Source organism: Boeremia exigua (genome assembly GCF_020726555.1).
Source record: "Boeremia exigua strain MPI-SDFR-AT-0100 chromosome Unknown C7974scaffold_11, whole genome shotgun sequence".
Taxonomy (NCBI): domain Eukaryota; kingdom Fungi; phylum Ascomycota; class Dothideomycetes; order Pleosporales; family Didymellaceae; genus Boeremia; species Boeremia exigua.
Genome location: NW_025763528.1, coordinates 561,649 through 576,531, shown reverse-complemented (window position 1 = coordinate 576,531; position 14,883 = coordinate 561,649). Strand labels below are relative to the sequence as shown.

The 14,883-nt window shown below is 52.5% G+C and overlaps 7 protein-coding genes across 7 annotated transcripts; 5 read left to right on the top strand and 2 right to left on the bottom strand.

Annotated features, from left to right (window-relative positions):
• Nucleotides 1-95: 95 nt before the first annotated feature.
• Nucleotides 96-1,474, top strand: C7974DRAFT_342604 (uncharacterized protein; the record flags this gene model as incomplete). The annotated part of the gene is made up of 2 exons (XM_046139303.1): nt 96-575; nt 628-1,474. Coding segments are annotated over exons 1-2 (972 nt in total), but the record flags the coding sequence as incomplete, so codon positions are not given.
• C7974DRAFT_342600 (Brix domain-containing protein) lies at nt 1,389-2,976 on the bottom strand. Its single transcript, XM_046139302.1, has 2 exons — nt 2,749-2,976; nt 1,389-2,693 (listed from the first exon to the last, which is right to left on the bottom strand). The coding sequence occupies exons 1-2, from the start codon at nt 2,938-2,940 to the stop codon at nt 1,545-1,547; spliced, it is 1,341 nt and encodes a 446-aa protein (XP_045993269.1). The 5' UTR covers nt 2,941-2,976; the 3' UTR covers nt 1,389-1,544.
• Nucleotides 2,977-3,090: 114 nt separating this feature from the next.
• C7974DRAFT_365795 (P-loop containing nucleoside triphosphate hydrolase protein) lies at nt 3,091-4,604 on the top strand (the record flags this gene model as incomplete). Its single annotated transcript, XM_046139841.1, has 1 exon — nt 3,091-4,604. The coding sequence occupies exon 1, from the start codon at nt 3,096-3,098 to the stop codon at nt 4,602-4,604; it is 1,509 nt and encodes a 502-aa protein (XP_045993268.1). The 5' UTR covers nt 3,091-3,095.
• A 691-nt stretch (nt 4,605-5,295) lies between these two features.
• C7974DRAFT_45319 (major facilitator superfamily domain-containing protein) lies at nt 5,296-7,543 on the top strand. The gene is made up of 13 exons (XM_046145855.1): nt 5,296-5,509; nt 5,566-5,616; nt 5,673-5,686; nt 5,737-5,773; nt 5,824-5,849; nt 5,901-5,974; nt 6,030-6,239; nt 6,293-6,441; nt 6,494-6,531; nt 6,587-6,741; nt 6,793-6,850; nt 6,901-7,389; nt 7,439-7,543. The coding sequence occupies exons 1-13, from the start codon at nt 5,494-5,496 to the stop codon at nt 7,526-7,528; spliced, it is 1,407 nt and encodes a 468-aa protein (XP_045993267.1). The 5' UTR covers nt 5,296-5,493; the 3' UTR covers nt 7,529-7,543.
• Nucleotides 7,544-8,413: 870 nt separating this feature from the next.
• On the top strand, nt 8,414-9,623 carry C7974DRAFT_45316 (endonuclease/Exonuclease/phosphatase). Its single transcript, XM_046145853.1, has one exon. It carries the CDS (start codon nt 8,593-8,595, stop codon nt 9,490-9,492), a length of 900 nt encoding a protein of 299 aa, XP_045993266.1. The 5' UTR covers nt 8,414-8,592; the 3' UTR covers nt 9,493-9,623.
• Nucleotides 9,624-11,601, bottom strand: C7974DRAFT_45315 (cytochrome P450). The gene is made up of 4 exons (XM_046145852.1): nt 11,147-11,601; nt 10,750-11,093; nt 10,188-10,698; nt 9,624-10,143 (listed from the first exon to the last, which is right to left on the bottom strand). The coding sequence occupies exons 1-4, from the start codon at nt 11,482-11,484 to the stop codon at nt 9,756-9,758; spliced, it is 1,581 nt and encodes a 526-aa protein (XP_045993265.1). The 5' UTR covers nt 11,485-11,601; the 3' UTR covers nt 9,624-9,755.
• A 1,974-nt stretch (nt 11,602-13,575) lies between these two features.
• C7974DRAFT_318940 (uncharacterized protein) lies at nt 13,576-14,517 on the top strand (the record flags this gene model as incomplete). Its single annotated transcript, XM_046138681.1, has 3 exons — nt 13,576-13,913; nt 13,965-14,170; nt 14,222-14,517. The coding sequence occupies 3 exons, from the start codon at nt 13,576-13,578 to the stop codon at nt 14,515-14,517; spliced, it is 840 nt and encodes a 279-aa protein (XP_045993264.1).
• Between the last annotated feature and the right edge of the window lie 366 nt (nt 14,518-14,883).

The following is a 14,883-nucleotide window of genomic DNA, read 5'->3' as shown; positions in this document are numbered from 1 at the left end:
GATGCTGATCAAAATTATTTGGCTTCTAAGAGCGGGTGACGACGAAGGTTCATACAGAGCAGAGCTCTACAAGATTACTTATCAAACCGCCGGATTTGTGCTGTTTGGCAAAAGAACCGCCGATACTTGTCCGCGTCATTTTCCTGATCAGTATATCAGCGCTACACACGCTTTGACCTCTCTCATGATTACTTTTCTAGATAAGTACTAAGGCTGTTTACAATAGGCTGTTGTTTTAGGTAGTGTTCTTCTACATAATTATAGGGCGTGTCAAAACGCTAACGGGGTGTATGCCTTACTAGCGTCTCCCCACACCCCACCTTCCTTCACACCTCACAACCATGCTGCGTGCCTTCCACCGCTGAGATGGGTTGACAGCACCCGAAGCCGAGGCCCTATCGCAGCCTCTGTCACATCGATTGCACCGTATTGGCGGCTCCACGACGAAATATGAAGTCCTCTGACCCAAACCGCCCTTCTAGCCGTCGAGGCGCGTCAGGCGCATGGAATCGCCTCAAGCCCGTTCGCGAAGACGTACTAGAATCTTACGGCCTACCTAGTAAAGGCGAGACACGGTAAATAACTCGCCACTCCCCACTCCCAGCATGCGCGTCGCTAACAACACAGTCTAAACGACTTCCGCACGCAGGAAACCTTCCTGAACCGCATCACCGAGCGCTACATGAAGCTCTGCGCCGTCAACCGCACAGACCTCGACTCTCTCTTCGCCGCCGCAAACCCCACACCCTCGCCCACCGCCCTCACAACGTCCATCTCGCACCTCTCGCTCTCGAAACACGCGCCGCAACCTCAAGCCCCCAAACCCGCGCCCCTCAGCGGCCTCAACTCGCCTGGCCTGCTTGCCGCCTCCAAGCTCTCGGCGCAAGAACTCGCGACTGTGTTATCGGCACTGCGTAAGCTGCGCGAGGGCGTGACGGCAAGTGGCCGCGCCGATGCGTTCGCGCACCGCGCGTACTTCTTCACGATCCATGTGTCGCTGCTGTGCCGTGACTGGGCGTCCTATGTGCCGGCGCTGCATACGCTGTTGTATAGCTTGCACCGGCGGAATGCGCTAACAGAAAGCCAATTGCATGAATACGTTGGGTACCAGGTGTTGGACCAGGCGTGCAGGCAGGGAGATGTGGCGGGCGCAAGAGAGACAAAGGTTAGGTTTGGGTATAAGGATCGTAGGGTCGAGATGCTGCTTTCAGCGCTGGTGAGTGATAATTGGGTGTTGTTTTGGAGGGCAAGAAGAGGGGTGGATGGGTATCAAAGGGCGTTGTGTGGGTTTGCTGAGCAGGGGGTGAGGGTGAATGCGCTGAAGGTTATTGGAAAAAGTTATTTGGTGTGCGATCGGCGATGGGTAGAGGAGGCGGCGGGGAAGGAGTGGGACGGACTGGTGGAGGACGGGGTGGGATGGGAGTTGGAGGAGGGTGGAAGAGTCATTGTGAGGCGGGTGAAGCCGAAAGCTGCAGGGTGAGTGTGAATGCGTGTGGATGTTTGTGAACTGTCGAAAGGGTATCATTAGACGTGTATAGCGCTTTTCAGTCCTCCATCTCCTCGTCTGACGCGCCGGCCGCACCATCTTCGTCGTGCCAGACATCGTCGTCCATATCGTACTCGTCGTAATCCATCTCACTATCCTCCTCGCCCTCGATCTCATCCTCATCCTCTTCTCCCTGCTCGCCATTCGCAGCCTTGGCAGCCTTTTTCTTCTCGACGTTCTCCTTTTGGATCCTCCTCCGCTCGGCCTTTTGCGCGTTGCGCTGCGCCCACTTCTTCTCCATGGCCTGCTGCTCCGCCTTGCTCTTCGTGATGAACTCGTGCCACAAGGTCTTGCCTGTGCACACATCCTCCTCAACCTTGGTGAGCCTGAGCTTCATACGCGGCCCCAGCTCGACCAGCTTGACCGCGCGCTTCTCAACACGTGGACCCTGTGCAACCGTTCGGCGTGCACTCTCGTCACCAGCTGCAAGGCGCTCCTTCGCGCGCCGCGAGAGAACGCGCTGCTTGACCGGCGCGCTAATCTCGACCTCAGCGTCTGTGTCTGCCTCCGTGTCACTCGCGCTTGTGTAGCCGCCCGCACTGGGGTCCAGCATGTAGTCTGCGACGTCTTGAAGCTTGCTGAGATCGGGCAGCCTGCTCTTCTTCTTGTCTTTCCCACCAATGAGCTTTTCAGCAGCGTGTAGGCGGCGCAGAGCCTTGGGTAGACCCGTGACCTTTGTAGTGATAGCGTAGTGGCGCAGGGAGATTGCGACGGAGCCAGTTTCGGGATTCGGGGGCTCGCGGTGCAGGAGCAGTACACGCTTTATTGTGTGTAGGGGCGTGGTGTGCGGTTGGATCGGTGGGAAGAGGCCTTGGAACATGTCGGTGACAAGCTTCTCGAGATGCTTAGGGGGGGCAGCGTCGCCTAGTGTTTCGCGCGTAGTTTCGGAGGTGAGGAAATTGTTCATGACGAGGAGAGGGGGCGTTGAGAAGGCTGTGAGGTCGGTGCGTGGATGCTTGAGCGAGTGGGCAATATCTTTACACAGCGAATACTTCTCCACGCGGAAGTGCAGCGTGGGGCCATGAGGGGTGCGGCACAGACGCAGGTTGGTGTTGCCGGACTCTGAGCGCGAGAAGAGAAGAAGGTGAGAGACACCGAGGGGGCCGCACATGGTGGTGTAGTCGCGGAGCTTGTTTGCGCGGCGTTCCTGGATACGTTGTCAGCATGAAAGATGAAAGACTGTGATATTCGCAGGGACATACCTTCAGTCGTACCGCCGTATCAGGCTCCATAACATGGCGCACATCCTGCACCAACTGGCTCACGGCTCCTCCAACTTCCTGCGCGCCAATACGAATGACCATACTCTTGGGCGCGCCATCGTTCTTCTTCGCCATCTGCTTGTCCGAAGCGGACTGCTTCTTGCGCTGACTGCTTCTGCCTGATCGCGCCATTGTGTCGGTGTGTTGTGATGTATAGCAGCAATTGTGTCACGGTAAAGATCACGGAAGTCCGCACTTTTTTCGACGCCAAGAGTTCGCGCCGATAAGATAAGGATTTTATTTCAGCCGGCAGCCACGACCGAGGCTGCGACTGCACTCACACCAAAATGTCGATGCTCAAAAAGAGAAAGCTTAATGCCCCAGCTGGAACCGCACCGGTGAAGGTCAAGTCCACGAAGGGAGAGCACCCGGCGAAGACGAAGAAGCCTGCGAAGCCCGCACCGCCACCGGCACCCGAGAGCAGCGAAGATGAGGCCGAGGAGGAGGCAGCAGTAGAGCACACAAATGGAGATACCGCCGAGGACGACACACCAAAATCCGACGAAGCAAAGAAGACGTTTGCCGATTTGGGCGTGCGCGAAGAGCTATGCGACGCCTGCGAAGCCCTCAAGTTCACCCGCCCCACGCCTATTCAAACAGAGGCCATCCCGTTGGCACTTGAGGGCCGCGATGTTATCGGACTGGCAGAGACAGGTTCTGGAAAGACAGCAGCGTTCGTACTGCCCATTCTGCAAGCTTTGCTCGAGAAGCCGCAGGGACTCTTCGGACTCATCCTCGCCCCAACTCGCGAGTTAGCGTACCAGATTTCACAGCAGGTCGATGCACTTGGTAGCATCATCAATGTGAAGTGCGCAACGCTGGTTGGTGGCATGGATATGGTTCCGCAGGCAATCGCACTATCGAAGCGCCCGCATATTGTCGTCGCAACACCTGGACGCCTGCTCGACCACCTCGAAAATACAAAGGGGTTTTCACTGCGGTATCTGAAGTACATGGTCCTTGACGAAGCTGACCGTCTTCTCGATCTCGACTTCGGCCCTGTTCTTGACAAGATCTTGAAGGTTCTGCCACGCGACGGACGCCATACCTACCTTTTCTCGGCTACCATGTCCTCGAAGGTCGAGTCGCTGCAGCGCGCCGCCCTGCAGAACCCTGTCCGCGTGTCCATTTCCAGCTCCAGCCACCAGGTGGTCTCCACACTGCTGCAGCGGTATTTCTTCCTCCCTCACAAGCACAAGGACCTTTTCCTGATCCACTTGCTCAACGAGAACATCGGGCATCCCACAATCATCTTCACAAGAACAGTCAACGAAACACAGCGCATCGCCATTCTATTGCGTACCCTTGGCTTTGGCGCCATTCCACTACATGGTCAGCTCTCACAATCGGCGCGTCTGGGTGCCCTGAACAAGTTCAAGCAAAAGTCACGCGACATCCTCGTCGCCACGGACGTTGCGTCGCGTGGTCTGGATATTCCCTCCGTCGACCTTGTCGTCAACCTTGATCTGCCAGCTGACAGCCAAACATACGTGCACCGCGTCGGTCGTACAGCGCGTGCGGGTAAGTCTGGAAAGGCTGTTTCGTTTGTCACTCAGTACGATGTTGAGATTTGGCTGAGAATCGAGAACGCACTGGGCGCGCAGATCGAGGAAGAGGTTGTCCCGAAGGACGAGGCACTAGTGTATGCTGAGCGAGTTGGCGAAGCGCAGAGGACTGCTGTCAAGGAGATGAAGTTGATTCATGAGCAGCGCGGGAAAGGGAGAGGCGGTGGTGGAGGCAGGGGAGGGATGCGGGGCAAGAGGGGGCGTGGCGACATGGATGCGGAGGAGGGATGATTCGGATATGAAAAGTTTGATCTAGTTGAGTGCGATATCCCATTACTGATGATCTCAACGTTTGTAGTCAGCAACGCAGTACGTTCGTGTTTGCATGCGCCTTGCGGCCAAGTAACGCTTTTTCCTCACCACTCTCTTAGCGCACCATATTACCAAGCATGTTGGTAGATCCTTTCATATCTTCATTGCAATGCACAACTTCAGTACCTTTCTAGCTTTTGATACTCTTTTCTCCACTTTCTTTGATGATTCACCTAACCGACAGACACATGCGCACCAAGCTACGCGATTGTGTAACGCTACCAGAGTACAGCGACTCACTCCGAAGACCGTGCATTGTAGAGGAGTCTCCCAATGGAACCAATCGTTGATCTCCATCATGTCTCGTGCCAGCGAGGCGTATGCCGTATTAGCAGGTCTCGCCCGCAGTCCAATTTGCGTGTTACCAAAACAGGAAATCTCCGGCACGCTTCGCCGTACAATCAAAAGCTGACAGCTTACATCCCCACCACTGACTCTCTCCGCACCTCCAGAGAAGCACAGCCAAGCTCGTAACTCACGCCGAAGGAGACACTATTAGCCTTGGCGGTCCTACACCGCAGTGTAACACCACGCTCGAAGCAGCATAATGCAAAGCGACGTTGTGTGAATGGCGGACTAGCCGCACCGAGAGGTCCCAACATCATGCCATACAGCGGCACCGAATAACCGACAACACGAGAAGGACCGACCGATGGAAAATTTCGTCGCGGCTATTGGCGAGACATAGATCTTGGAGTAGGAAAATGCTTTAAGATGCGCTATGTCCTTCTTATCTACCGATCTGATCTGATTGAGGATCTAATCTGATTTGAGTACGACTTGGATTACAAGGTCGTCCGTAGCTGCTATGGGTGTTTTACAAGGTAAAATCTGCGATTTTGTATTGACACGCTGAACTGAGATACTTACTCTTGCTAAGGGAAACGCGGGGATGTGAATGGTCTGGAGAGGCGATTGGTGATGAAACTCGGTACGTCTAAACAGTCGCATTGAAACTCCCTCTCTACTTTGCTAATTCGAGTGTAGACATATTCATCATGGTACATTCGTTAGTGATCAGCATTGATTGCGGGTGCTAAACATAGTCCAGGTATACTGTTGTGCATGCTATTTCTTCAACTACCTGGGTATGTCTCAATGCAGCTCCATGTAGGGTGCGATTGCTAATTTTATCCAGATCGACAGGCATTTGCAAACGCCTATGTACGTATGCATACTTACTGTAGATGAAGTACCTTACTTACCCTACATGAGGTTGCTGGCATGAGAGAAGATCTGAACCTGCAAGGCAATCAATTCAGTATCCTGCTCTCCCTGTTCACCGCTGGGTAAGCATCCGATCTCGTAATCTGTCGCCGTAAGTTCCTGACCATCAAAATCTAGAAATGTCGTGGCACTTATTCCACACGCGTTGATTTTGCAGAAGATCAGACCAAGCATCTGGCTACCACTAACTCTAGTTCTTTGGTCTGGTCTTACTATGTGCTCCGCTGCATGCACCACTTACAAGCAAATCTGCGCCGTGCGCTTCTTCCAAGGCACTATGGAGGCCAGTTTGTATAGCGGTACTATGTACGTGCTTGGTTCATGGTAGTAAGTTGGCCCACACTTTCACACTCAGTGCAGCCGGTTGATAAAATTCGTAGCACCCCATCTGAAATCGCCAAGCGAGCGGCGATCTTCACAGCTGTCGGACAAGTCGGTAGTATGTTTGCTGGTCTGATGATGACTGCAATGCATAAGACAATGGAGGGCTCAGGTGGTCTGAAGGGATGGCAGTGGGTCTTCATTATAGGTAAAGTCAGCGAATGATGGTACATACGCCAGTTTGCTGACGCTTTTGAAAGACGGCCTGATGGGCATACCTTTCGGAATCTACGGATATGTAAGCATTGCAGTCTCTTGCAACCTTTCGATGTGCGGGTCTGATTCAATCCCAGTTCACATTTCCAGACCTTCCTGAATCAACAGGGAGGCGATCCATTAACGAGGAAGAGAGGCGATTTGCCATCAGCCGCTTGCCGCCCAAGACGGCCAACACCCACAGCATTGCATTCAACAGTATTGTTAAGAGGGTCTTTTTCAACCCAACAATGTACGTAGAACTGGCCACACAATATCACGGTCAGTAGACTAATTGAAATAGCTATATATTAGCTGGATTCTCAGCAATCAGTGCTATGCTCGAGGCCTTCGCTTTCCAGGTACGCTACATCCCAAATAAGTCAGATCCCAAGTACTAACATATGAATAGGGCATGTTCCTCCTCTGGCTCAAGCACAATAAAGCGCGCTTTTCTCAGACAGCCATCAATACCTACCCGCTCGGCATTCAGGCTGTAGCCGTCGCATCTCAGATTCTCTCCGGCATCTTCATCGACCATACTGGTCACCGCATGCCCATGGTAATCTTCGCTGGCGCCGCGCAACTCGTCACCGCCAGTCTACTGCTCGTGCGTGATATGTCTGATAGCGGCATCTTCGTAGCGCACTATCTCAGTGGTACAAGCTTCATCGTGAACCCCGTCATGTACGGCTGGGCAACCACGATCTGCCAGCGCACTGGCGACGACGCCGCGAGAAGCGTCGTGCTATACTCGATGAACATGGCCGGACAAATTCTGTACACATTCTGGGGCATCGTTATGTATCCCGCGACCGACGTGCCTTACTGGAAGAAGGGAAGTATTACGATGGTGGTTGTGTGCTTTGTGTTCGTGGCATATTCGTTCCTGGTTCGATGGGTAAGTTGAGTTATCTTCTGAGGCTTGACGTGGGCTAATGAGTTTGCAGCTTGACAATCACACAAGGACAGTTCAGGAGACAGGCGACGCGAGTGATGCCGAAGTCGACACGGTTGAGCAGACAGCTAAGTTAGGCTGAAGAGTGCCTCACATTCGAATGGGGGGTAGCTCACTCTGGATCTACATCCTGCTGGGGAAACTGATTCATGTATCTGAAAGCCAGAGGAAGCTGGGTAGATACTTTCCATTGTGATGGTATTAACCAGACAAGCTTCCTGTCACTCCCGTTCTTGTCTGACCATCTACGCCGCTGTTCCGCCCCTCTCACTTCCAACCACGCCATCCGATCCTCACCACCATTCCATTCGCTCTAGGTCGCACTGATACCCGGTTTACAACCACCTTAGACTTTGCCAGTCCCAGGGAACCCACCCGCCAGTGCACGCGCATCATCGCACTATTCAAACTCTAACCAACTGCCTGAACTGGCATTCGGAAAACACGACCATTTACCCCCTACGTTGATCAAGACTTCACCTGCCACTTTGAGGTCACAAACCCTAAGCGATCGTTGACGCTCAGACAATACCCCGCGTGCGTCTTGGCTCTAAATCCTGGCACTCTAGACAAGACGCACGTGCTATAGGAACGCTTCCCAATAGGCGAGACCTTACACTTGCAAGGATCTTTGCATGGCTCTACCACAGCACTATGTATACTCCGAGGTACAGATCGACGTCAATCGTTTACAGAAACGGAAGGAACAAGTGCTGATGAGCATTCAAATGTTTGTCAAAAGTGGCACTCGCGGCCGTGGATTATCCAGGTTAGTACAGGGTAATAGGGAGTCACTGCGGTCCAAAATCGTGTAAAAAAACACCGAGATCAGTGTTAGTAACACCGGAACGCGATGTTGGTTTGTGTAGAAGAAAGGTTTATTAGGTAAAATACACCGAAATCGCGTAAAACACCTAAAATAAGGTAAAATACCTGGATCTGCGGTGTAAAAAAACTGATACGGTGTGTTCAACGCACCATAATGTCCCCTCTTGATTGGGAAACATTGCATCGGTACCGTAGTGAGTCGCGATCATCGCATACAAATGCCATCTATAAGTACAGCACTTAGAAGCCCCCCTTTCTAGCTGCTCGTGTACTTGCACTTATTCTTCTTGTAATACAAATTCCGGGGGGTCTGTTAGAATGCATCTCCACCTTCTCACCGCGCTCTGCGCCATCACTATGGCAGCATTCTCCTCTGCCGCCCCGCAAGATTTCCGCGCCCTATCTTTCAACATCCGCTACGCCGCCTCCGCTTCAACCTTCGAGCGTCCGTGGTCCACCCGCCGCCCTCTTGTCATCGCCCAACTCGCAAACGCCACCAACACCCCCTCCATCCCCGTCATTGGCTTGCAAGAAGTCCTTCACGCCCAGCTTAACGACATTAAAAACGGCCTGGGACCCTCCTGGGCGCATCTCGGAACCGGTCGCGACGACGGCAAACAAGCCGGCGAGTACGTCCCGCTGTTGTACCAGCCCGACACGTTGAAGCTCGTTGCCAGCACGCAGAAATGGCTCTCGCCCACCCCCGACGTGCCGAGTTTCTGGCCCGGTGCAGGAAGTCGGCGGTACGTGATCGTGGGCGTGTTCGAGATACTACGCGGCACAGGGAAGGGGCGGCGGGTGCTGGTTGCGAACACGCATCTCGATAACGCGTCGCAGACTGCACGGATCGAGGGTGTCAAAGTGGCGCTGAAAACGATACGAGATATGCGCGCTGCGCACGGCGACTTGCCGGTCGTTTTGACGGGGGACTTCAACTCGGTGCCTGGGAGCGGGGATGCATATGGGGCGGTTGTCGCGGATGGGGCGCTTGAGGACTTGTATGCACTTGCGGGTCCGGGACGCAGGTTTGGACCCGAGGGGACGTTCAGTGGGTTTGAGCCTGGTAAGGAACCGAATAGTCGGATTGACTTCGTTTGGCTCGGGCCGAATGCTTCAACGACGTGGACGGTGCAGAGGTACGAGGTGTTGGGTAATGTTGTGGGTGGCGTGTATATAAGTGATCATCGCGCGGTGCAGGGTGATGTTACGCTCCGCTGATGAAGTTTGGGTACCTGACCCGTGATGTGGTGCGGGTACTTGATCCGATATCTTGGAATGACGAAGGATCTGCGCGATTTCATCTAAACAATTCATCAGTATCGCTCTTGGTTCGATTCACTTCGTGGTCTGTTGTCCCGTCTCTCATATCAATTCAGGTGAAGGGGGCTCAATACGTGCAGGTAGACGAACACAAAGTGGTATTCGAGTCCGAGTCTCATTTTTGCAATCAGGAATACGAGTTGTCCAATGTACCCAGCAGTTCAAACTCGGATATTCTTCAATGCCTCAGCGTCACTCTCCTCGAAGGGGTACTCTGTCTCAGCATCCCTGATCAACTGTGCGTACTTCTCGCTCCTGGGTGTGATGCTCGTCCTGTACGGAATTGGGTGGCTGACGACACCAGGCTCGAATTTCACCTCGGGCTCCACAACCTTTCCGTTCTCTACCAGCTTATCAATCTTGAATACTGAGAGCGACTGCGCAATGGTAATGAACAGCGCGTTGTCGGCGATATAGCGACCGGGACATACGCGGCGTCCGTAACCAAACGTCCAGGTGCGAGGGTCGGGCTCTGGCGTCTCGCCGAGGAAGCGCTCGGGTCGGAAAGCCATGGGGTCGGCGTAAACTGCTGGGTCGTGGGTGAACCACCTGTTCCGATTAGAATACATCTTGTATAGCCGAATGGGACATACCAGTTATTCGGCAGAATCAGCGCGCCCTTGGGGATTCTGTAGCCACGGATTACATCATCTTGTGTAGCAGCATGAGGCAATGCCAGAGGAGCAACGGGGTGCCAGCGGTGAGTTTCCTTGACTACGGCATCGATGTAAGGTAGTGTGCCCTTGTCACCTGCGTTGGGGAGACGGTGACCGCCAATGACCCGGTCGAGCTCTTCCTGCGCCTTCTTCTGAACGTCAGGGAAAACAGTCATGGCGAGGAAGAAAGTCATCAGAGAAGAGACAGTGGTATCGGCGCCGCCCAAATACATCGAAGAAGCGGACCACTTGTGGATACGCTCCATCGCAGCGTCTGAACCAATGTTCTCGAGAGCCTGGGAGAGGAAGGAGACTTTGTGCTTTTTCTCTCGCATCTGCTGCTTGACGAACTCGTAGGGCTGTTCAGTAGTCTGCCTCAGTTGCTCCTCCATGTCGCGGGCAGTCTGCTTGAAACCAGCGCCTGGGAGCCAATCGGGCAAATATTGCACTGTTCATGGTCAGCTACAATGCCAAATGGCAAAGTGCAATAATGACCTACGGAATGGCATGATGTCGACTGGCCATTTACCAGCTATCGTCGCCTGTGAAAACTCGTGCATTGACTTGACAGCCATGTCGACAAGGTGGTCCTTGCCCTTTGGCTCTGCGGTATATCCATATGTAATTTTCAGAATAACGGCCCCAGCTTCCTTCTTGATGTGTTCAAACAAATTTTCGGGTGATTCGAGGACATTGAGTAGGAAATGGACAGATTCTTCCTCTTGCGCGCGATCGAAAAGCTTGAGAGATGTGTTACTGCCGGCAACACTGGCGATGTTCTTGCGATGGATTTTAAAGTTGTCCGTAAAGCCGCTGAAAGCCAATGTGTTCTTCCATCCAATCCTACAACAATCTTAGCGCAACAGTTCATTGTATCTGATCTCGTTTCGACATACATATCACTTGCAAAGACCATGTGAGGGCGAGCTTGGTGCTGCGCTCGGTCCCTGAGCAACTCGAGTGCAATCTGCGCATCGTTTATGATGACTATTGTCTGGCCCAGAACCGTGACGGAGCTGATCGGTCCGTACTCATCTTTGTGCTTCAACCAGTGTTGTGCTTCAATTTCTCCATTTGGCTTCGGGAGATCGTTGACATTGCCGAGCAAGGGAAGGCCCTTGGGGCCTGGTGGCAGCGGGTGGCTGTGCTTCTTTTGGTTCACAAATTTGTTAATCAAGTACGCAGCTACGATTCCAACCAGGAGGAAGAAACCGGTCGATGACACGAGAGCCATGGTGACAGGCCTGCAAATATGCTCACTGGGTAGGAGGAGAAGGAAGAGAGTGGAGAGCACAGAAAGTCAGAACATAAATCTCGCTCATCGCATCAGTTCTCGAACGCTGCGGGGCCTACCTACTGCAGGAGTCGTGGATAAGATGTCGCGGCTTGTTAGCTTGTCTGGGATGACATGCCGCGGCCCACCGCGGACTGGCGCTACTACGGGTTCAGGCGAGCGTCCGGTTCGGGGGCCACGGCTCTCCCCGTTGTCAAAATGCACACCAATTGTTCAACGTTAATTTTAAGTCCACAGATGCTATGCTTTTGTCGCACACTAAACTTATCAAAAAGCGGAACTCAACGAAGTCCATAGTCGCTGGAGCACTTGCAGCAAGAATATCTCCGATGCAGAGGTCAGCAATGCATCGGAGGATACAGGGGTGGTCCATGACATGACATTCTGGGATTCAGGATTGGTCGAATGCGTATTACCAGGAACGATCTCTCCGAGACAGGCAAATTTGCGACGATCTCTTGTCAACCTTCACCTGCTACCATCAGTGTGATTCTCGAAGGTGCAGGAATATCTGTTCGTCGATACACACAGTACGCACACGCAGATCTCATAACTCGCTACAATCCAAAACCAGCCGCGCATACTTGAGTCAAGTGTTGTGAAGATGTGTGAATGTGTAGGATTCAGGCTAAGTATACTAGCGTGGCGAACTAACTGCTGATAGAGAAGAATTCTTCCTGTTTGGGCGGTCGGCGTCCACAGGGGCTACTTATGAGAGTCCGGAGCCACATCAAGGTTTCCTGTTATGTACTCCAATAATCGCGTTGAAGCAGCGTAAATGACGGTGGTGAGCTAAGTCCAAGCCTCTTGAGGCTCCCGAGCCCATCAACCATGCACTGCTCGCCAGCAGAAGCCATGTGTTAGGCGACTCTCTACCTTGTATGCCTGAAATGCAATCGGGCCTAAGCGGTGCGGCATAGACCCCGAGCCGCCTGTGCCGTACCGCATTAGGCGCCTCAATGCCGATCAGAAAGTTGGGCATACCTAAGGCGGGCAAGGGGAGCAGTCCTCCAAGGAACGAGAGTCACTGTTGAGGAAGTGATGCCACCATTTTCATTCCTGCCCGTGAATTCCCAATCATGTGATTGAAAGATATCCCGAAGTTTAATGTTTCCAGACTCTCTTTAGAGATCTTATTCAAGCATGAAAACCCTCCAAACCAGAATGGTTCAAATCCCCTTGAAGGCCGGTTGACATTTGCAAATCAGGGGAAGCTTGTGCAGTTGGCCTGTTTCGGCATGCCTGTGTGCCAGACTGGGGGCCGATGATCCTACACCGCATGTGTTGGTCTCAAGCTCCGGGCGAGACGACGGTCGACCTGAGAACCGTTAGTGACAGTAGGCGAGCCACTGCGGCTAGACAGATATACTTTCAAGAAAGAAGCATGGAGTGGGTCTTGTTAAAGAGATTTGTTTTCGTCAACCACTTGTTGCAGGTGCCCCATCATCGAGCCAGCGTTTGTTGCGGTTTATCGTCGATTGTACTTTCATTTGAAGCGCAAGATGAAAGCGCAAAGTATCGTTGTTGTATTGGCACTACTCTCCAAAGAAGCTCTTTCGCAACAAGAGTTTTTGGATCGGCTTCCTGAGTGTGCCGTAAGCATAGTTTACACCCACTTTGTAGCCTTGATTGATCATAGCTCAGATTCCATGCTTCTCGTCGAACACGCCACCGTCATGCTCAACCAACGACTTTAGCTGTCTGTGTGCAGACAAAACTTTCATGACAGCCTTCTCAGCTTGCAACGCTGACGAGTGCTCCGTCGTCTCTATGTTGCAAGCCACAAACGAGACGTATACAGCATGCGGTGTCCCGATTCGCGACCAGACAAAAACATTGATTGGGCCTGTTGCATCCGTTGGAGCGCTGGCTCTGTTGATGGTAGCGATGCGACTCGTTGACCGAGCTGTATCTGCACATGCGCAACTAGGCTGGGACGATTTGTTGATTGGCCTGTCAGGAGTGAGCCACTCAGAACATCCTTGAAGTTTACATATACTCATCCCATCTGTTCAGCTTGTCTCAATCGGCATGAATGCACCTGTCATCGTTGCTGCATCTCTCGGGTTTGGCAGAGATATGTGGGGGATACCGGCCGACAACATTACCGAGAGCCTGAAGTGGCTGTACGTAGCCTACTTCATGTACATGCTGGCCGAAGCACTCTGCCAGATGTCAATTCTCGCATTTTACCTTCGCATCATGATACAGCCTCGGCTGCGTGCAGTCGTATGGGTCTTGATGGGAGTGGTTACGTCTTTTGGCATTGCCAATATCTTTGCCATGATCTTTCAATGCACGCCAATTCCCTTCTTTTGGGATGGCTGGAGAGGCGAAATGGAGGGTACCTGTGGGGTTGACGTGCGTCTGTGAGTCATTTCAGAGTTCTGGACGAGAGTACTTGCTGATACATATACCAGATTTGGTTTCGCCAGAGGAGCAATAGAGATCTTTCTAGATCTGGCAATTTTGGTGCTACCACTCCCTATGCTGGCCAAACTTAACATGTCTCCAAAGAAGAAACTTCAAGTCATGTCGATGTTCTGTGTTGGATTCATCATCACCGTTGTGAGCTGTCTTCGATTATGGGCATTCGTTGAGTTTGCGCAGACAACAAATCCAACTTGTGAGTGGACCACATGCGTATTATCGTTCTATCGCTGACGTGATGTTGTAGACGATAATGTTCCTGGCCTATATTGGTGTACGACAGAGTCGAACCTGTTCACGGTAGTGGCATGCATGCCAGCATTACATGCACTCTTCCACAAAGCTCTTCGAAAGGTTCGCGGCCTCAGCACCCATACTAGCAGCGATGAGCCAAGCAAGGGCTCATATTTGCGGTACAATACCAATCAGCGTAAAAGCTCAATGCCTTTTGGAGCCATCAGAAAGGCTACTGATGTCACCATCTACAGAACAGAGCGGTCAGGTTCCGACTTAGAGCTGGTAGACAACAGGCGGCCGGTATGACACAGTAATCTTTGTTCAAAAGAAGGGGTGGTATTGTTCGATGCTACGCATGAGGTTCGTACTTTCGCTCTACTCTTGTCGCCACTGTTGGAAATGCGATGACATCATCACCGACGCTAGTCTTTGCTAGGAAGGCTGCGCTTGGCTTCGTTCCTCACCTGTTCATCTGCATGGCACTCAGACAAACTCCCCAGACCGCATTGTAATGACAGATATCAAAATCTCGAGTCAAGATGCATGATCAAAGTCGCACTAGTGCACTATAAAGTGCAGAAATGCCAACTTCGACCTTCTCCCTTCTCAGCATCCACGGTTGACAGTACTCATGACCTACTAAAGTACAAAGGTGTTTCCCCAGCTTCTGCA